The sequence below is a fragment of the Mirounga leonina genome, unplaced genomic scaffold (genome assembly GCF_011800145.1).
Source record: "Mirounga leonina isolate KUSES-001 unplaced genomic scaffold, KU_Mleo_1.0 Mir_91, whole genome shotgun sequence".
NCBI lineage: Eukaryota > Metazoa > Chordata > Mammalia > Carnivora > Phocidae > Mirounga > Mirounga leonina.
Window position 1 is genome coordinate 28,017,733 of NW_023270839.1, and position 18,962 is coordinate 28,036,694.

The following is an 18,962-nucleotide window of genomic DNA, read 5'->3' on the forward strand; positions in this document are numbered from 1 at the left end:
GTCAGCTCAGGTCATGGTCCCAGGGTCCTGGGATCAAGCCCCGTGTTGGGCTCCCTGCTCAGCGGGGAGTCCGCTTGAGATTTCTCTATCCCTCTCCCTCTGCCCCTCCCCCAGCTCACATGCATTCTCGCTCTCAAAATAAATAAATAAAATCTTAAAAGAAAAAAAAAAACTTGCCTGTCTGATAAGTAAAAAGTAGTATCCCATTTTTGGTTTGATATGCATTTTATTTCACTTCAAGTGAAAGTGAGCATTATACTCAGTCTTAATGTTGTAGGAAATCTGGATGCTTAGGTGATCAATCTATGGTATAATTTATGGCATATAGACTAAAGAGGAGTTAAGAGAAAGGATAGGTTATTTGTCTAAGATCACTCAGTTAGCAGTAAAGCTGGAGATCCTTTATTTTCCCAACATGCTGGGTCTTCAAATATTAAAGCTAACACTCCCTTTCTACCATATATATCAGTGATAAAAGAACAAGCAGTCAATTTAAAAATCACAGATATTTAGGACTATTATTTAAAATATCTTTTGTACAATTTCTTGCATTTCTTTAAATATGTCATATCACTGAACCAAAAAGTACCAAATATAACAAAGGTGGCTAACACTGGTAAGTAGTTGTGTCTAATGTCAATTTTTCACATAACCCGAGAAGTGGCTGAAAAGAGAAAGGAAATTCTCCAAGTTTCTTTTTTTTTTAGATTATTAAAAAGATTTATTTATTTATTTGAGAGAGAGAGAGTGCAAGTGGGGGGGAGGGACAGAGGGAGAGGGAGAGAATCCTCAAGCAGACTCCCTGCTGAGCACGGAGCCTGACGTGGGGTTCAACCCCAGGACCCCAAGATCATGACCTGAGCTGAAATCAAGAGTCGGACGCTTAACCAACTGAGCCACCCAGGTGCCCCCAAATTCTCCAAGTTTTGACTGTATTTAGAACCCTTTGGGTCTAGTGACCTTTCAGAATGCAAGTAGGGCGATCTCTCACTTGTGGCCACAGTGACACCTCATGGTATACTAATGAATCTCTGCTTAAACCCACTTACCTCTGACCTTGACATATCTCTTGATAGACTAGGTATGTCAGAAAATCATATTTACCTTGCATTCCTCATCCAGCAAATCTAGAATGCCCAGTTTAGATTCTATAAGATTAATGCAAGGCTGATTATCATAAAAATCTATGAGTGTCCATGGAATTTGTTCCTTCATATATTCTTCCTGTTCTAATTTGAAGACATGCTGAAATGAAAAAGAAAAAAAAAAACTGGCATTACTGTATCATTATAAGTAATGTTAGTCAAGAAACAACATTTATAGAAAACACTCTAAGAGGATACGAACATGATATGAGATAGTCCATGGCTTCCAGCAACAATAATCTTGTGGGAGAAACATGTTTTACACATGGAGAGTGATATAAAAAGCAAATAAAAACCACAGATAGTAAAGCCTCATCTATATAGGATTCTTGGTAAACAAGTAAATCTAGGTATGTAGATGTGTTAAACAGTTGACAAATGTAGCAGTCTTCGATTTTCTTTATATGTATACATCCAACACAGCACAATATACTTTTTGGCCTAAAATTATTGCACAGTGCCGCTAACAATGCCTTAGCTGGCCTTGAACTATGCAGAGCAGATACCCCCTAGACTACTGAACCATGCTGGGTGACGCTTACCGCACAGCAAAGTAATTCTCTTAAGGGACAGTGATGTTGAAGTTTACCTGCCTCAGAATTAGGTAACAGTGTTTTGTGTCTGCCTCCATTATTTTCCAGTCAGGGGATCTACGGCTCAATTTTCTGAATTCTACATCCAATGCTGTAAGCAGCTGCAACAAGGACCAATCCATTGTTCTTTCTGCTAAATGTTTTAGCCACCATCCTCACCATTGCTTTTAATCCCCATTCACTCATTTAAGCAAAAATATCTATCGACTGTCTACTATGTGCCAGCCACTGCACACCATTAACAAAGTAGATGTGGGTTCTGCCCTCAGGGATTTTAACTAGTGGGAAACACAGACAGAAATCAAATAATCACAAGGGATCACAAACTGTAGTAATTTTACAGAGGAAAATAATGTAAGCTATGAGAGCAAGAATCCAAGAATCCTCATCCAGTTTGGATATAGGGTGGGGAGGAAACGCTTCCCTGAGGAAAGGCTGTGTGATAGGAGCTCTGCAGATGAATGGTTGTTAAGTTAGTCTAGGTGGAAGGGCAATCCAATCCCTGATACAGTTCTTGCTTCAGGTGGCCCAACAATATAGCAACCCACAACTTCTAGTGTCTATAAGATGTTAATGACCGCTACTCTTTGTTCTTGGGGATTTCTGCTTTCCTTTGCTCTTTTGAGTCTCTTCTTCTCTGGAAAGAATAGCTCCCTGTGACTTTGACCAGACAACACATATTTTCTAGGACCCTAAGACCCTTGAAACAGGTGTCACCAAGATTTCTGATACATATTCTCCTTGTGCACTTGGAACTTTCTCTCTTTATTCTGTACTTATCATAATGCCCCTCTTGGCTCATTTGCAGCATTTACCAGCTGCAATAAGCTTCAGTAATTAAAAAAAAACAAACAAAATGGTCACCCATATGAATATTTATGTCATGTTGATCAGAAAGCAAATTTCTTCTGCTCTTATGATGAATGAGAAGGCAAACGGGGCACCACGTGTCAGCAGGATGCCCTGACTGATGGCACCAATATTTTCCAAAGCAATGAGCCCTGTTCTTTTTTTAATTCAATAATTTATATGCAATCTCCACACTGACAAAAACACTGATCCAAATTTTAAATAGAGCTTGTTTCTTATACACATTTCTATGCCTAGTTTGGAAAAGTCCATGAGGCCTCAGAAATTTTGGATACTCAATTGTCAAAAAGACAATGTGGGCATGAGCTAGAGATCCTTGGTCAATATGTAATGACTGTGAGCTGTAAAAATGCAGATCACCATGTTTCTCATGCCCACTGCCCCACCCATAATCCCTGCCAAGGGAGTGGCCCAAAGCAGCCAAGTTCTTTACTGGGAAACCCCATCTTCCTTTTTAATTACTGAAGCTTATTGCAGCTGGTAAATGCTAGCTAGTCAACTGCTAGAGATCTGTGATGGAAAAATGAATGAAGTTAATCAGATTCTCTTTCTCAGGTGTAAGAATTTTGATATGGGCAATTAACAGTGCAAGCTGAAACTGAGTCAAGATGAATGGGGAAAAGGCAAGTTAAGAGGACGAGAGAAGAGGGGTGCCTGGGTGGCTCAGTCGGTTAGGTGTCCAACTCTTGATTTCAGCTCAGGTCATGATCCCAGGGTTGTGGGATCGAGCCCCGCATTGGGCTCCGTGCTTGGCGTGGAGCCTGCTTGGGATTTTCTCTCTCTTTCTCTCTCTGCCCCTCCCCCCGCTCTCCCTCTCTCTCCGGGGCGGGTGGGGCGGGGGACAGGGGAGAGGATGAGAGGAGCAATCCAACCACTGCTGGGTTCACAGGGAGCTTGAAGTGATTGAGGAAGCAGAAACCTTGAGAAAATATATACAAAATAAAAGGGAAGAATAAGTCATCTGATAGTAAGAGGGAGTGGAGCAGCTATGCAGAGAGAAGCTAAGATGCAGTATAGTGTGTGTGTGAGTGAGAGAGACAGAGAAGAAGAAACAGACTCACAGAGGCAGAGGGAAAGAGAAAGAGAAACAAGAAAGTCAGAAACACACATGCAAAGACATGGGGTCCTTGTCAAACAGACAAATGAGCCAATCCCTAATGAGGGCAGTGCTGGTTCCTTATATTTACAGTCATCTTGTGTGAAAACATACTAGGAAAGACCAGAGGCTGTGGATGATTAAAGTATTAATCTCAGTAAAACCTTGAAAAAGGTAATGCTCAGTTTAGTCTCTGATAGGTTTTTATTAATGTTTCTTACGTAAGGATGAGAAATACACCAATCACATTCTTATGGAAACAGTCATAAGCTTAAGGCTTAAAGATCACCTCTGCATTATTTCACTGTGCTAAGTAGCTTCTTAACTTGCTAAATAAAGATGGTCCAAATTTTCATCAGAATATATGTGATATTTTTAAAAAATCAAACAGTCTGAAGGTTTGATGATGATAAGCAACAATCCCTTGTCCCCTCCCTCAACCCAGTCTCACTCTCTGGAGGAAGCCATTTTTAACTTCCTATTTCATATTTACCAGCTGCAATAAGCTTCAGTAATTTAAAAAAAAACAAACAAAATGGTCACCCATATGAATATTTATGTCATGTTGATCAGAAAGCAAATTTCTGCTCTTATGATGAATAAGAAGGCAAACGGGGCACCACATCCCAACATTCTGAAACCTTCTTTCCACCATCAGTGAAGATAAAAGTTTATAAATCAGTAACATGGAATCTATACACAGCAGATAGGCATCAACCACATAGCAGAGAGAATTTTTTGAAGGCTCCAGCATATAAACAGGTAAATATGTTTATCTACTATTTTTTTATGTATTCGTTGCAAACATCATCTATTGATTTCTTGAAGAGACAGATGAGGCTAAATTCATATATACCACCTCTCTACTGTGCCCCTCCCCAGCCCTCCCAATATTACTACTTTTAGTTCTTCTTTTGATTTTTACTAATTTTGTAACTTAAAATACCTTTAAACTTCTATTTTTTGTTCATTAACTATAGACCATGCCACTTGTCCTCTCTCTTTATAAAATGAGGATACTAAGGGCTCTTTTCCTGTCCTTCAGCTCTCTTCTCCTCCATCTTCAACTTCTATGGGTGACTTTTTTGGGGTTTTTTTGTCTTGTTTTTTGGGTGACTCATTTTTAAGATTTTATTTTTTATTTGACAGAGAGAGACACAGTGAGAGAGGGAACACAAGCAGGGGGAGCGGGAGAGGGAGAAGCAGGCTCCCCGATGAGCAAAGAGCCCAATGCCAGGCTCGATCCCAGGACCCTGGGATCATGACCTGAGCTGAAGGCTGACGCTTAACAACTGAGCCACCTAGGTGCCCCTGGGTGACTCATTTTTAATATCCTCTTTCATCAGTACTAATAACCATCCCTAATCTTGCACTTAGAACTGTACCTGGCATGTGTTGATAACTTTACATATCCTAACTCATTTAATCTATACAACCATATGCAGTAGGTACTACTATCATTATCCCCATTATACAGATGAGGAGACTAGGGCCCAGGAAGGTCAATTAACCTGCCCAAGGTCCCATGAATAATCAATGCAGAATGGGATTCCAACCCAAGCAGTTTACTTTGGAGGTCTGTGATCTTCACTATTACAATCTACTGCCCCTCATTTTTTTTTTTTAAAGATTTTATTTATTTGAGAGAGAGAATGAGAGACAGCACAAGAGGGAAGAGGGTCAGAGGGAGAAGCAGACTCCCCGCTGAGCAGGGAGCCCGATGCGGGACTTGATCCCGGGACTCCAGGATCATGACCTGAGCCGAAGGCAGTCGCCCAACCAACTGAGCCACCCAGGCGCCCTACTGCCCCTCATCTTTAAATATCTTGAAATTCCCCAATACCATGATAATGCTTGATGTTATTTGATATTATTACTCCACAAGAGCCATTCTCAAAATATTCCCATTGCCACTGTTGTGGTGAATGTCTCAGACTGTTGAAAAGAGAATATATAAAATAGAATATGTAAAAAAAATATGTAGAAAAGAGAGCGTGTTCTGATTTTTCATGCTGGCATCTTGCGGATACAGCAAGTACGAGTTAAGATAGTCTTCACTCCACAGGAACAGCCCACTGAAGGATATCCTGGGCTCGAAACTTCAAACTGCCTGTGTTACTACCTAATGCACTCCCTGCTTCCATCACTCAATTTATTTCAACCAAATTTTTACTATTCCCAGGCTGTAGTCTAAAGATCACCTTGAATCCTATCTGGGCCATACCTTTCTTTAACATTGCACTCATTTATTAATCATAAGTTCCTCAGCAGCTCAGTTGTTCTAAAGCCCACATAATAATTGCAATTTACAACCTCATTTCAGAAACTAGACTTGAAACACAGAGTGGGAACTCAAAAGAATAATTTATAGTAGAAATTGGTTAAGAAAGAAAATTCTTACCATATTGAATTGTTGCTGTAGTTTTTCATTTGCATAATTTATGCAAAACTGTTCAAAACTATTTATCTCAAATGTTTCAAATCTGTAAACCCAAAAATAATATGTGAAGAGGAGAAAAAGAAACAAACAGCTTTTTAAAATATTCAAAATGTGCCCATTAGAAAGAAAGAAATGGGAAATTTCCCAACATTCTGAAACCTTCTTTCCACCATCAGTGAAGATAAAAGTTTATAAATCAGTAACATGGAATCTATACACAGCAGATAGGCATCAGCCACATAGCAGAGAGAATTTTTTGAAGGCTCCAGCATGCAGAGGTATGTATGTATGTATGTATGTATGTATTTATTTTACTTTATTTTTTTTTAAGATTTTATTTATTTATTCGACAGAGAGAGACACAGCGAGAGCAGGAACACAAGCAGGGGGAGTGGGAGAGGGAGAAGCAGGCTTCCTGCGGAGCAGGGAGCCTGACGCGGGACTCGATCCCAGGACCCTGGGATCATGACCTGAGCCGAAGGCAGACGCTTGACGACTGAGCCACCCAGGCGCCCTTATTTATTTATTTTAGAGGTATTTAACAGTATGAGTTTTTGAGGGCTAATTCATCCCCAGGTGGGGAACAATCGGAATTATGATAAAGCTATTGCTCTTGTCAATTTACAGATTCAGTGTCTAAATATTCACATAAAAGAGAACTGGGAATAGAGATCTCATAGGTTCTTTTGAAAAACTAAACAATAAAAGAAACTAGGCATTAAAAAGCAGAAATGTATAGGAAAGGTATTAACAGCTAAAGGAGGGTACCCAGAGGGGCGCCTGGGTGGCTCAGTGGTTAAGCATCAGCCTTCAACTCAGGTTAGGATCCCGGAGCCCCAGGATCGAGCCCTGCATCGGGTTCCCTGCTCATCTGGGAGTCTGCTTCTCCCTCTGCCCCTCCCCCCGCTCATGCTCTCTCTCTCGCTCTCTCTTTCAAATAAATAAATAAAATCTTTAAAGGAGGGTAACGAGAAAAGGCAAACTAGCAAATGAAGTAAGATTTTTAGAAATGCTCTTCTAATTTTCTTTTCTCCTTACCAGTAGGAGACAGAACCTAGTACCCACTCAGAGTTACTAGATAATCTCTAGAAAGAAATGCTCTGTGGCAGACCATTAAGCCAAATACACTTACCCGTATATGTCCAGCACTCCAATAAAAGAGTGTTGTTTGACAGCAGAATGGAGGGCCTGATTGACATGATCTACAATCCAGCTAAAGAGCTTGGCATAAATGTGCTTGGCCAAAGCATCACGGGCATTCGTGGCCTGCAGCTTTGAGATGGGTTTGATATATGTCTCTGTGGTGGTAGCCAGTTTCCGATGGCAGAGCCAGTGACACATCTCTTCATAGTCCACACCCATAAGGTCAGAGAAGATGCTGAGAGGTTCATGCTTGGGCTGACAAAGAGAGTGGATTATTTCCTATGACCAAATCAATCAAATAAGAATTTACTAAAAAAACACTAACAAAGAAGTAACAAATAAAACCCAGCAATTTCTTTTTTATAACGAACACCCCGATCACTTGAAGCTGGTCGGTGATAATAATCAGTCATCCATTAGACCAGCATCTAGACAGCATTTTATAATCTCTTCTAGGGCTCGTTTCACAAACTACATCTTCCTTTGTCTCTTTGCTGTTATTTGTTTGTATCTGTCTTCAGGCACCTTCATTCAGTCAGTTGATCAGAAGATCTGTCAGCTTGTCAAAAAATATTTAGTGAGTGCCCACGATATGCCAGTAAATAAAACCAAACATGGCCTCTATCTTCCTAGAACTTACAGTCACCAGGAGAAATGGATATTAGTCAAACGACTGCTCTCTAACATGTAAAATTACTGCAGAGAACAAGGGTACTATCCTGATATCCAAGGCCAGTTGCCTTGAGAAACAGAGTTGAAATCTGAAAGATGGGAAAGTATTAACTCAGTGAAAGGGGGAAGAAAGGGTCTACAAGCTGAGGGCACAGCTGGTATAAAAGTCCTGTGGTGGGAGAAAACTATAGTATGAGGGACTAACGCTGAGTGAGGGAGAAAATATCTGAGATGAAGCCAGAGAGACAGGCAGAGGCTATACCATGGCTGATCTTTATCCTGAGAGCAAAGGGAAGCCGCTGAAGGGTTTGAAACGGATAACTTGAGAGTTATTTGCATGACTTCTTAGATGAGAATGATTAGAATCTCTTTAATGACTTATATATCCTTATCCCCTACAAGGTCTTCCATAGGCCTTGCATTGAGTAGACATTCAATAAAAACTTGTTTAGTTTGATCCACATGAGTGCATTGTATTTGTGAACATCTCCACTCACACGTTTCAGTTGACTCTGATGACATTCCTGGGGAATAGCCAGGATGCACATCCCTATCACTATATGATTGAAATCCAAGAGGATAGCTTGTCAAACATCACACGGCCAATGTATGTCAGTGTTGTCATTAGAACCTGGGTGTCTTGGCACCCTCACCTCCTGACCCTTCCCACTGAAGCAGTCCCTTCCTTCCTTCATCTCTCCTTCTCCCAAGTGATCACTTCAGACACAAACTAGCATCATTACCAACAGCATGCTACAGCTCCCTTAAATAAGCAGCTGATTTCATTCGTATAAATATGAACGATTTGACCTCAGTACTCTCTAAACATACTCTATTTGAACGGCATTACCATACTATTAGATCATGGCTGTAAACTTTTTTGTTCAAATTTTCTGTAACTTTACTAATTTTTAGACTTCTTCATTTATCTCTTCTCTTTATCTGAGAAAGTCAATAATCTCCCACTATGATAGAGCTGTCTATTTCTTCTTCTGGTTTCTGTTGATTTTTGCTTTATATATGTGAAGTCTATGCCATTAAGTACATGAAAGTTTAGAAGCATTACATCTTCCTGATGAATAAAATCTCTATCATTACATAGTACTCTATATATCTCTAGTATTGCTTTTGGTCCCAAACTCTATTTTGTCCAATATCGATACAGGCTCTGCCAGGTTTTTTCTAGCTACTATGATGTATCTTTTCTAAACTTTTTATTTTCAAACTTTCTGTACCTTTATGTTTTAGGAATGCTATTTCAAAAGTGTATAGCTGAATTCCTAAACCAGTTATCCAGTTGTTATCTAGTACTCTAGTTCTATGTTTTTAGGGGGAACAGGGGCTGACGATTCTCTTTATTTTTTTTAACTTTTTCTTCTGAACTGATTTTAGACTAAAAGAAAAGTTACAAGAGCAGTACAAAGAAATCCCTTCACCCAGATTCCCTAAATATTAACATTTTACCACATTTGCTTGTATCATTCTCTCTCCTTCACATACATGTACATACACATTAATTTTTTAGAACCTTTGAGAGTGGAGTGGGAGGAAAAAAAACCCAAAAAACCTTTGAGAGAAATTTCAAGCATGATGCCATTTTAGTCCTAAATATTTCAGTGTGCATCTCCTAAAAACCAAAGACATTGTCTTATATAACTATGGTATCACCAAGAGAATTAGAAAATTAGCAGTGACACAACTCCATTATCTAACCTATAGATCTAATTCAATTTTTTTCTGGTTGATCTAATCAATCGCTGCACAGGAGTGGGGGAGACATTTTTATAGCCCAGGATCGAGTCTTAAGCTCATACACTGATTTTAGTTGCCATGTTTCACTAGCCTCCTTTAATCTCAACAGGTCTTCGCTCTTTTTTTTTGTCTTTTGTGACCTTGACATTTTTGACTAGTATGTCCCTCAATGCAGGTATGCATGATGCTGCCTCATGATTAGATTTGGGTCATACCTTCTTGGCAGGAATACCAGGGAAGTGATGTTGTGCTCTCAGTTCATCATATCAGAAGTTATATAATGTTCAACAGTCATTTCTCCAAAGAAGACATACAGATGGCCAACAGACACATGAAAAGATGCTCAACATCACTCATCACCAGGGAAATGCAAATCAAAACTACAATGAGAGGGGCGCCTGGGTGCCTCAGTCATTAAGCGTCTGCCTTCAGCTCAGTTCATGGTCCCAGGGTCCTGGGATCGAGCCCCACATCAGGCTCCCTGCTCAGCGGGAAGCCTGCTTCTTCCTCTCCCACTCTCCCTGCTTGTGTTCCCTCTCTCTCTGTCAAAATAAATAAATAAAATCTTTAAAAAAAAAAAAAAAAAACTACAATGAGATATCACTGCACACCTGTCAGAATAGCTAAGATCAAAAACACAAGAAACAACAAGTGCTGGCAAGGATGTGGAGAAAAAAAGAACCCACATGCATTGCCGGTGGGAATGTAAACTCGTGCAGCCACTCTGGAAAACAGTATGGAAAAAGTTAAAATTAGAGTTCCCAGAAAACACTCTGGAAAAAGTTAAAAATAGAACTACCCGGTGATCCAGTAATCACACTATTGAGTATTTACCCAAAAAATGCAAAAACACTAATTCGAAGGGATACATGCACCCCTATATTTATTGCAGTATTATTTACAATAGCCAAACTATGGAAAAAGCCCAAGAAACAGACTCTTAACTATTAAGAACAAACTGATGTTACCAAAGTGGAGGTGGGTGGGGGGAAGGGTGAAACAGGTGATGGGGATTAAGGAGGGCACTTGTGATGAGCACTGGGTGTTGTATGGACGTGCTGGACACTATACTGTATACCTGAAAGTAATCTAACACTGTATGGTAACTATACTAGAGTTAAAATAAAAAACTTAAAAAAAAACATGTTCACTCTAAGCTACAAACCAGAGAAATAAAGAAATATCTTTAAAGACTTTTTAAAAGCCAACAACAACAACAACAAAAGCAACAACAAAAAAAGTTCTATGATGTTGACTGGTCTCGCTACTGGTCCTGTCGATTGCAGTCACCTGATTAAGGAATGCCTGCCAAGTTTCTCCACTGTAAAGATACCTATCTTTCCCTTCGTACTACTAAGTATTTTGTGGGGAGTTCCGTCTTTTCTAGCCCAATACACTATTCATAATTATTATTGTTTTAATTAATGAAATTTTATCTATATTTGCATGTGCTTTCCTAGTTTATTGATCCACCATTCATTCTCTACTTTTAGATCTATCTTGGGTCACTTTCCTTCTGCCTAAACCACGTCCTTTAACATTTCCATTAGTGAGGGCCTCTTAGGGACAAAATCTCCCAATTTCTATTTGTCTGAAAACACTTCTATTCTTCCCTCATTCTGGAAAGATCTTTTTATGGGATATACAATTCTAAGTTAATAGTTATTTACTCTAGAGCACTGAAGATAGTGTTTTCTGGCTTCTATTGTAGTTGAGAAGTGAGCTAACGGTTTAACTGTTATTTCTTCTAAAGTAGTATGTCTTCTCTCTCTGCCTGTTTTAAGAATTTTCTCTCTGCCTTTGCTATCATTATGGTGTGCCTTGGTGGATTTCTTTTCATTTATTCTAATTAGGATTTTGTGGACTTTCCTAATCTGAGGTTTAGAGTCATTTTCACAATTTCTGAAATTTGTAATTATCTTTTCAAATGTTATGTCTGCCTCATTTTTTTTTTTTCTCTAGGAATTCTCATTGGATTAAAATTAGATTTTATTACTCCAACCTTCACCTCTCCTATGTTCTAAGTGCTCCATCTCTGGGTCCTATCTTGCATTCTGGATAATTTCTTCACATCTCTCTTCTAGCTCATCTCTTCTCTCCTCAGTTGTGTCAGATTTGCTATTAATTTCTTTCAGCATCCTTAATAGGTTTGACTTTTATCTGTTGTTTTGCCTAGCTCCTCCTATTTTGTTTCTTTGTGGAATCTGTGATTTTTGACTGTGAGCCAGTATTTCTTGTAACTTTTCTCATGGGACTCTATTGAGACCTGGATCATCCAAAGTAGATTTACATTTGCTTCTTTTTTTTTTATTCTTATGTTAATCCCCATACTTACATTTGCTTCTAACAGGCATCTAAGGCACCACCAATCCAGGACCAATTTAAGCTAAGTTTTCTGTATTTAGCTTTGGGGACCATCTAGGAACTACAAAATCAGTCTGGGAGTAACTGTGAGGGTCAGTTCATTGCCATAAATTTTTAGGAACTATTTTGTCCTACACTTAGCACCAAGGCTTGCTCAAGCCAGATCAACTTTTCTTTGTACTCTTTGAGTAGGTGGTGGGCAAGTTTACTACTAGTTTCCCATGTAGGGTCTCAGCTTTAGGAAGGGGATCCCCTGTTTATGTGAGTCCTGGGCTTTGTCTTTTGTCTAAGAAAACTAAAGTTCATAGTCACTGGGTTCAGTAAATGCCCTCAAGGTGAGCCCTAAATCTGGGGCTCTACTTCTTTCTCATAGCTCCTATTTTCACTTAGTTTCTGGCATCTCAGTAGATTTTTCATATTTATTACTTTTTAAAAAATATATAATTTATCATGGGGCATCTGGCTGGCTCAGTCAGTGGAACATGAGACTCTTGATCTTGGGAGTTGTGAGTTCAAGCCCCACGTTAGGTGTAGAGATTACTTAAAAATAAAATCTTTAAAACACACACACACACATATATATATAAAATTTATCCAGTATGAAGCTCAATCAGAGAACCTACTCGAAAATTGCTGGAAAAAAAAAGTCTCATTTTACAGATGAGGAAAAAGAGGTTCAGAGAAGTGTAAGCAACCCACCAAAAAACACAGATTAAACAGTAAAGTAGGGATTGAATCCAGGCAGAGACACTGAAACATATATTTCAAAACTAACATCTCATTTATATAAATTTAAGTCATGAATTAATCTACATGTAGATTTGCTAATATCAACTTGGGTATCTGAAGAGTGAAACAAATCTTAAGATTGTTTCCTATCACAATCTTGAGGAAGCAGGATGGAAAAAGAATTAATTATATTAAAATTTCCTCCATTCTTATAAAGTTAAAAAAATACCTAAAACTATATGTGTATGTGGGTGTGTGTGCATGCGTGCAGGTGTTATACTTGATGGTGGTGATCAGCAAATACTGCAAATCATAAATGCCTAGTGAGGACAATCTGAAACTACCAGGCTTTGTTACATTTTAAACAAACATTTCCACATATGGAATTGGGTTTTAATTCTCAATGTGCAGTTATCACTATGTGTGAAAGAATATGCAAATCCTAGTGAAGACACTCAGCTCCCCAGCCATCTAGTTCCTCTTCTCAGGAGTAACCACTGCTAATAGTTGTTTCAATAATTTTTAAACTATGTTACAACTCCACAGCTGAAGACACAAAGTTTTCAATTATTGGTATTTGTGCCATGGGCCAAATGAACTAGATGGCCCCAATCCAACTTTCACATCGAATTCTACCCATCTCTGTTCATATGGACCAGACATGTATCCAAGTTCTCTTCTCTCCCTTACCCCTAACACAGACAATCACTGTGCACCAGGGATTAGCATCCATATTTCCTACTTTCAGTTCCAGATTCTACTTGGGATAATTTATCTCTCTGATAATGATAGGAGAGTCTTCAAATACACTGCTTCCATAAAGAATCAACAAAACTGAAACACAAATAACCTGCTATCACACTAAGCATATTCTGAACTTACAGGTATTGTACAGCTGTCTGAATCCCGAGATATAAATGCAACGTTGCCTAAGTGAAGGATGCCAGCAAGTATTCGGAAAATTCCCATCTGATAAGACTCACTAATTCCTGAAACAGAGGAAATGAACAAGTGATTATAAACCATTACAGCAGCCAGTGTTAAGCCTATTTTAACTCTTGAATATTGCCAGATGTGCAGATGGTAACATGTCATGGTTAACCACAACCTCATCTTTGTTGCTATCAGCATGTAACACAGTGTAGCATCATGGTTGGGAGCACGGGCAGGATGGGCAGGACGTGAAGGGAGCGAGAACTGGGCTCAAGGGCTGGTGTTGCTCCTGACCTGCCATCTCACGTGGGCACGGAACATCACCCTTCTATGTTTCTGTTTTCTCATTTGAGATACGGGAATAGTAGGGGCTATCTCAAAGGGCATCCATGAACATTAAATGAGAAAATGCATGTAGTCATTTAGTATACTTAGCACGCACATGGTAAATGTTAAACAAATTATCATCATCATCACACCCTGGATTTAAGTATTTTACTAACATTATTACCTTTTCTATTTTCTCTACTCCAAATGCAAGTGGTAGCCCAATAAGGCTATTTTATGTCAGATTATGTTAACTACCTCTTCTAACTACAGAACAAGTATAAGCTAAAGAGATCCCGAGATGGGAAGTGTTCAGGCTCATGTTGCACCCAGCTTGATGAGGGAACATCGAAATGCAACATTAAAGCAGCAACTGACGGATGAGGCAGGGTGAGAAAGCTGGGCAGCCTTGACGTTTTCTCAGATCCGGTTTCCTTTTTCAGTAAGGTAAGACTTTCCTGAATACTATATATAATTATATAGAAGTAAAAATAGGAAGATTATTTCCAAATATGTAATCATATACAGGGTAACTGAGAGTTGATCTTATAATAAATGTTTTTACTATCTCCAAATTATGGCTTTTACAAACTTGCAATTTTCTATTTACAAATAGATTTAGCCCTAGAAGTATAGCAGTATTTTTCAAACTTTAATGTGCACACAAATCACCAATGGATCTTGTTAACATGCAGATTCTGATTCAGTAGGTCTGAGATGGGGCTTGAGTTTCTGAATTTTTGCAAGCTCCGCTATGGTCCTGGACCATACTCTGATTAGCAATGCTTTTAAATTAAATTAACTCACCTCATAGTACTCATCAAAATACCAACACATGATGTTATTTATTTATATTTTGAGGTTTTTTTTATTTTTATTTATTTATTTATTTGACAAAGAGAGAGCACAAGCAGGGGGAGCAGCAGGCAGAGAGAGAAGCAGGCTCCCTGCTGAGCAAGGAGCCCCATGCGGGGCTCCATCCCAGGACCCTGGGACCATGACCTAAGCTGAAGGCAGATGCTTAACCAACTGAGCCACCCAGGCGTCCCTATATTTTGAGGTTTTTAAAATAAATAATTCACCACTAAAAGTTGTACATTGCAGTTCTAAAGATTAATTTACTTGCATGTAGACCCCATATTTTTTAAATCTCAGAAACAAGACAGTGACATCTGAGCCATTTTTAAAACAGTGGAATAATCTACATGCAATATAGTGTTTTGTCACTACAGCAGCTCAACCACATTTCCCAACCACAAAAGACAAAAAAAAAAGGCGAAACAAACAAAAACAAAGGCGAAAACCCTATAAAACGTGAGCTTGTTCAGGAACCCATTTCATTTAGCTTTAGGTTTCAGATTTTGTGAAAATTTAAACAAAGAATTAGTAGGTCCTACCTCCCCTAATGCCCTCAATTTGTTCTTTAAACAGCTTTACTGAAGGATAATTTGCATACCATAAAATTCACCTGTTTTAAGCAAACAATTCAGTGATTAGTTGTACAACGATTACTACAATCAGATTTTAGAATAGTACCCATCACCCCAAAAAGAAACCTTGTGTTCATTTGCTGCCCAAAGATGTTTTATAAGGAATGAATGTTAAATCTCCCAACAACACTCACCACCTAATACAAAGCTAAGCCAATATTCCAAACAAAGATTGCTTGAATCAGAGAACTACTGCTCCTAAGAGCTCAAAAATAAAATTGTTACCTAGCAGAGTGCAGGCCTGCCTGGTATGTGCCATCTCCTTGGTATCATCAACTCCTTCAATCACAGGACTGCCACCTTGGTTCGTGTAATGAAAGTTATTTGCATTTCCTGCAATTAACGAAAATAAAAGATTTGCAGTCTATGAAAAAGCCTTGACTCCTACCCTTATGTCCACTCTGAAGTAGAGACAATGATAGCCCAGTTAACTGTATAGAGTCTGGAGTTCGACTGCCTGTGTACTCATCATTCATCTTAAACAGGTATCAACTCAAGGCCAATCCTGCTCCATTTATTATGCAGCTGTTCACCCCTCCCCCCTCCCCAGGTTATCGTGAAGCCAACTGCAGACTTCTTATCATTTTATTCATAAATATTTTAGTATAAGATAATCCTCTTTTTAGTAAGTTTATGAACTCAGGAATTAATGGAAAACAATACCAAAACAATAAATCTAACACCATAGTCATACCTAATCGCAGCATTTTAAATTCAGGTAACTTTGCTGAAGCACAAAGCTGATAGAAGATATGATAGTTTCTCTCCTCTTCTGCCTTTGAAATAAGAAGAGTTTTCAATTATAGCATTTTAACCTAAAACTCAGAAAATTCAATCATAAAATAAATTTAAGATTTTTTATTATTATTATTCATTTGAGAGAGAGAGAGACAGAGAGAGCACAAGCAGGGGGAGAGGCAGAGGGAGAGGGAGAAGCGGACTCCCCGCTGAGCTGGGAGCCCCCCCCGCCCCCGACACGGGGCTCAATCCCAGGACCTGAAAATCATGACCTGAGCTGAAGGCAGACGCTTAACCATCTGAGCCACCCAGGTGCCCCAAATTTTTTTTAAGATTTATTTATTTGAGAGAGAGAGAAAGAGAGTGGGGGGAGGGGCAGAGGGAGAGAATCTCAAGCAGACTCCCCACTGAGCATAGACTAGGGGCTCCATCCCACAAACCGGAGATCATGACCTGAGCTGAAATCAAGCGTCAGATACAACCGACTGAGCCACCCAGGCGCCCCCATAAAATAAAATTTTAATATTTAATTATCTCAGTGTAATAAGTTGTCCCTCCCTAAATTTCCTAATATAGGTTTATGATTGTTAAATCTTATGATTTATTAGCTATGTGCCTATATGTATGAATGTGTATCTTTTGGTCACATTCAACAAAAATTATCTGATAATGATGTTTTTTGAAGTAAAGAGCAGTTTGGTATATGCTATTGTCATAAGATCATTGCCTCTGGGGAAAACTAAAACCATGTTTTTGAAATATAGGTATCCCCTGCTTTTCTAAAGTTCGCACTATACCACTTCATTTTTGCAGAAGGCCTACATTACCATCTGTTTTGCTAACCAAAAGAAACCCAAAGAGGAGTTTTTACAGAAAAGTAAAAACTAGTGTCTAGCGGTTGTTTTGCAGCGAGGCACTAAAGAGGCAGCACACCCCCAGCCGCGACCGTGGGACCGCCAGGCTCCTTCCCCGGGAACTACACTCAGCATCTCAGCGTCGAGCTGCCAGAGCTTTGAAATGGGTCTGTGAGCATCTGTGCTTTATCTTGATTTAGTTTGTGCATCTGTTAGCAAGATGTGTCCTAAGGTATCAGAAAAGCCTAAGAGAGGTTATTTTTGGGGTCTGGGGATGCTCAGAAATTTTTCCATATAAATTAATGGTAATTTTTTTCTCCATTTTACACCATTTCAGCTTACAACAGGTTTCATAGGACCAATCTACTTTTGGAAAAGGGGGTAAACCTGTACTCAATATTTTCTCACAGTACCCTTCAGGTTCATGGTCTTCCTAACACTTTAAATGAAAAAGGATATTCTAGCTTTGCCATATGTCAGACCAGATCACTACTGGTTGTTTGTAAGAAATCCACAAATGCACTACATCATCTATATCATTTTAGTTTATACATTTTAACATCAATAAAACATTTTACAAAATGTATAATTTTAATATATGTATATATATTATACATGTATAATTTTAATATAATTTCTTAGTATTTCCTAACAGTCCTTTTTCCACATACATACTTTAAAAATTCAACTGTAATATTACTGTTCATACAAAACTGAATCCTTATACTCTACCATCATATCCTTGAATTCTGCAGTGTATCCAGCTGACTAAAGCATAACGTGGCCTCAAGGTCAGGTTTGATGCCCAAAAGGGGCTTTTGTCTGGTAAAGGAGATTTTTTAACCTTCATTATTCTATCTAAACAATATCATATTCTAAGAGAGGAGAAGGAAGACAAGAGGACAAGGAACTAGGTTCAAACTCTTAACTCACTGAAAACATAACCCAATGTCTTCCCTATCAACTAGGAAATATGAGAGTTAAGAGTAAACTAGTAACACCTCTTGGGGCGCCTCCGTGGCGCAGTCAGTTAGGCGTCTGACTCTTGGTTTCAGCTTAGGTCATGATCTCAGGGTCAGGGGATAGAGCCCCATGTCAGCTTGTGCTCAGCACTGAATCTGCTTGGGATTTTCTCTCTCCCTCTGACCCTCCCCCTGCTCATGTGCACACTCTCTCTCTGAAATAAATAAAAAAATAAAATCTTGAAAAAAAAATAGTACCTCTTTTTAACTAAGCTTTTCCTACAACCATCTGCAGGAAAAAATCAAAACCATTAAACCTAAACCAGTGCCCAGTCCCCAGATTGTTAGTCTAATGGGTATTGCCCTGCCTCTGACAGGTACCATTTTACAAATTTCAGTCCAAATGTGGTTTGTAGTAATATTGTCATAATATGCCTAAGAGTATCTGCAAATAAAATGCATACCAGCAAGCATGAGCTCTAGAATTATAGGGCAATCTAACACAAATACATATGTGCACCTGCCCGGCTTACCTGGAATACCACTCTGGATTTCTCTAAAAGATAAGTTCTCATATTGGCACCAATGATTCGATATCTCTTATCAAAACCAATTTCAATATACTTCCCAAAACGGCTGCTATTATCATTCCTGGTTGTCTTAGCATTTCCAATGGACTAAGAAGGGGAAAAAGTAGTATTTTAGAAGTACAGTTCATGACATGACATTTACAGAGTCTGTTCAGGGAAAGAAAGGACAGAGTGTAACACAACACTTTAAAACTGATCTTTTAAAAACTGAACCAATCCTCCCCCTGCAGGCACCAGTGTATGCTTTGCCCAAAGCACAACCAC

General features: G+C 38.9%; 1 protein-coding gene across 4 annotated transcripts in view; it reads right to left on the reverse strand.

Moving 5' to 3' along the window:
* Positions 1-18,962, reverse strand: part of MYO5A (myosin VA) — a 192,804-nt gene that overhangs the window by 81,242 nt on the left and 92,600 nt on the right. For all 4 annotated transcript variants that reach the window (XM_034994273.1, XM_034994272.1, XM_034994271.1 and 1 more), the window contains exons 6-12: positions 18,642-18,785; positions 16,249-16,330; positions 15,780-15,887; positions 13,687-13,793; positions 7,277-7,542; positions 6,106-6,187; positions 1,105-1,245 (exon numbers count right to left, since the gene is read on the reverse strand). In XM_034994273.1, the coding sequence (XP_034850164.1) occupies positions 1,105-1,245; positions 6,106-6,187; positions 7,277-7,542; positions 13,687-13,793; positions 15,780-15,887; positions 16,249-16,330; positions 18,642-18,785 (930 nt within the window). The remainder of the gene's footprint in view (positions 1-1,104; positions 1,246-6,105; positions 6,188-7,276; positions 7,543-13,686; positions 13,794-15,779; positions 15,888-16,248; positions 16,331-18,641; positions 18,786-18,962) is intronic.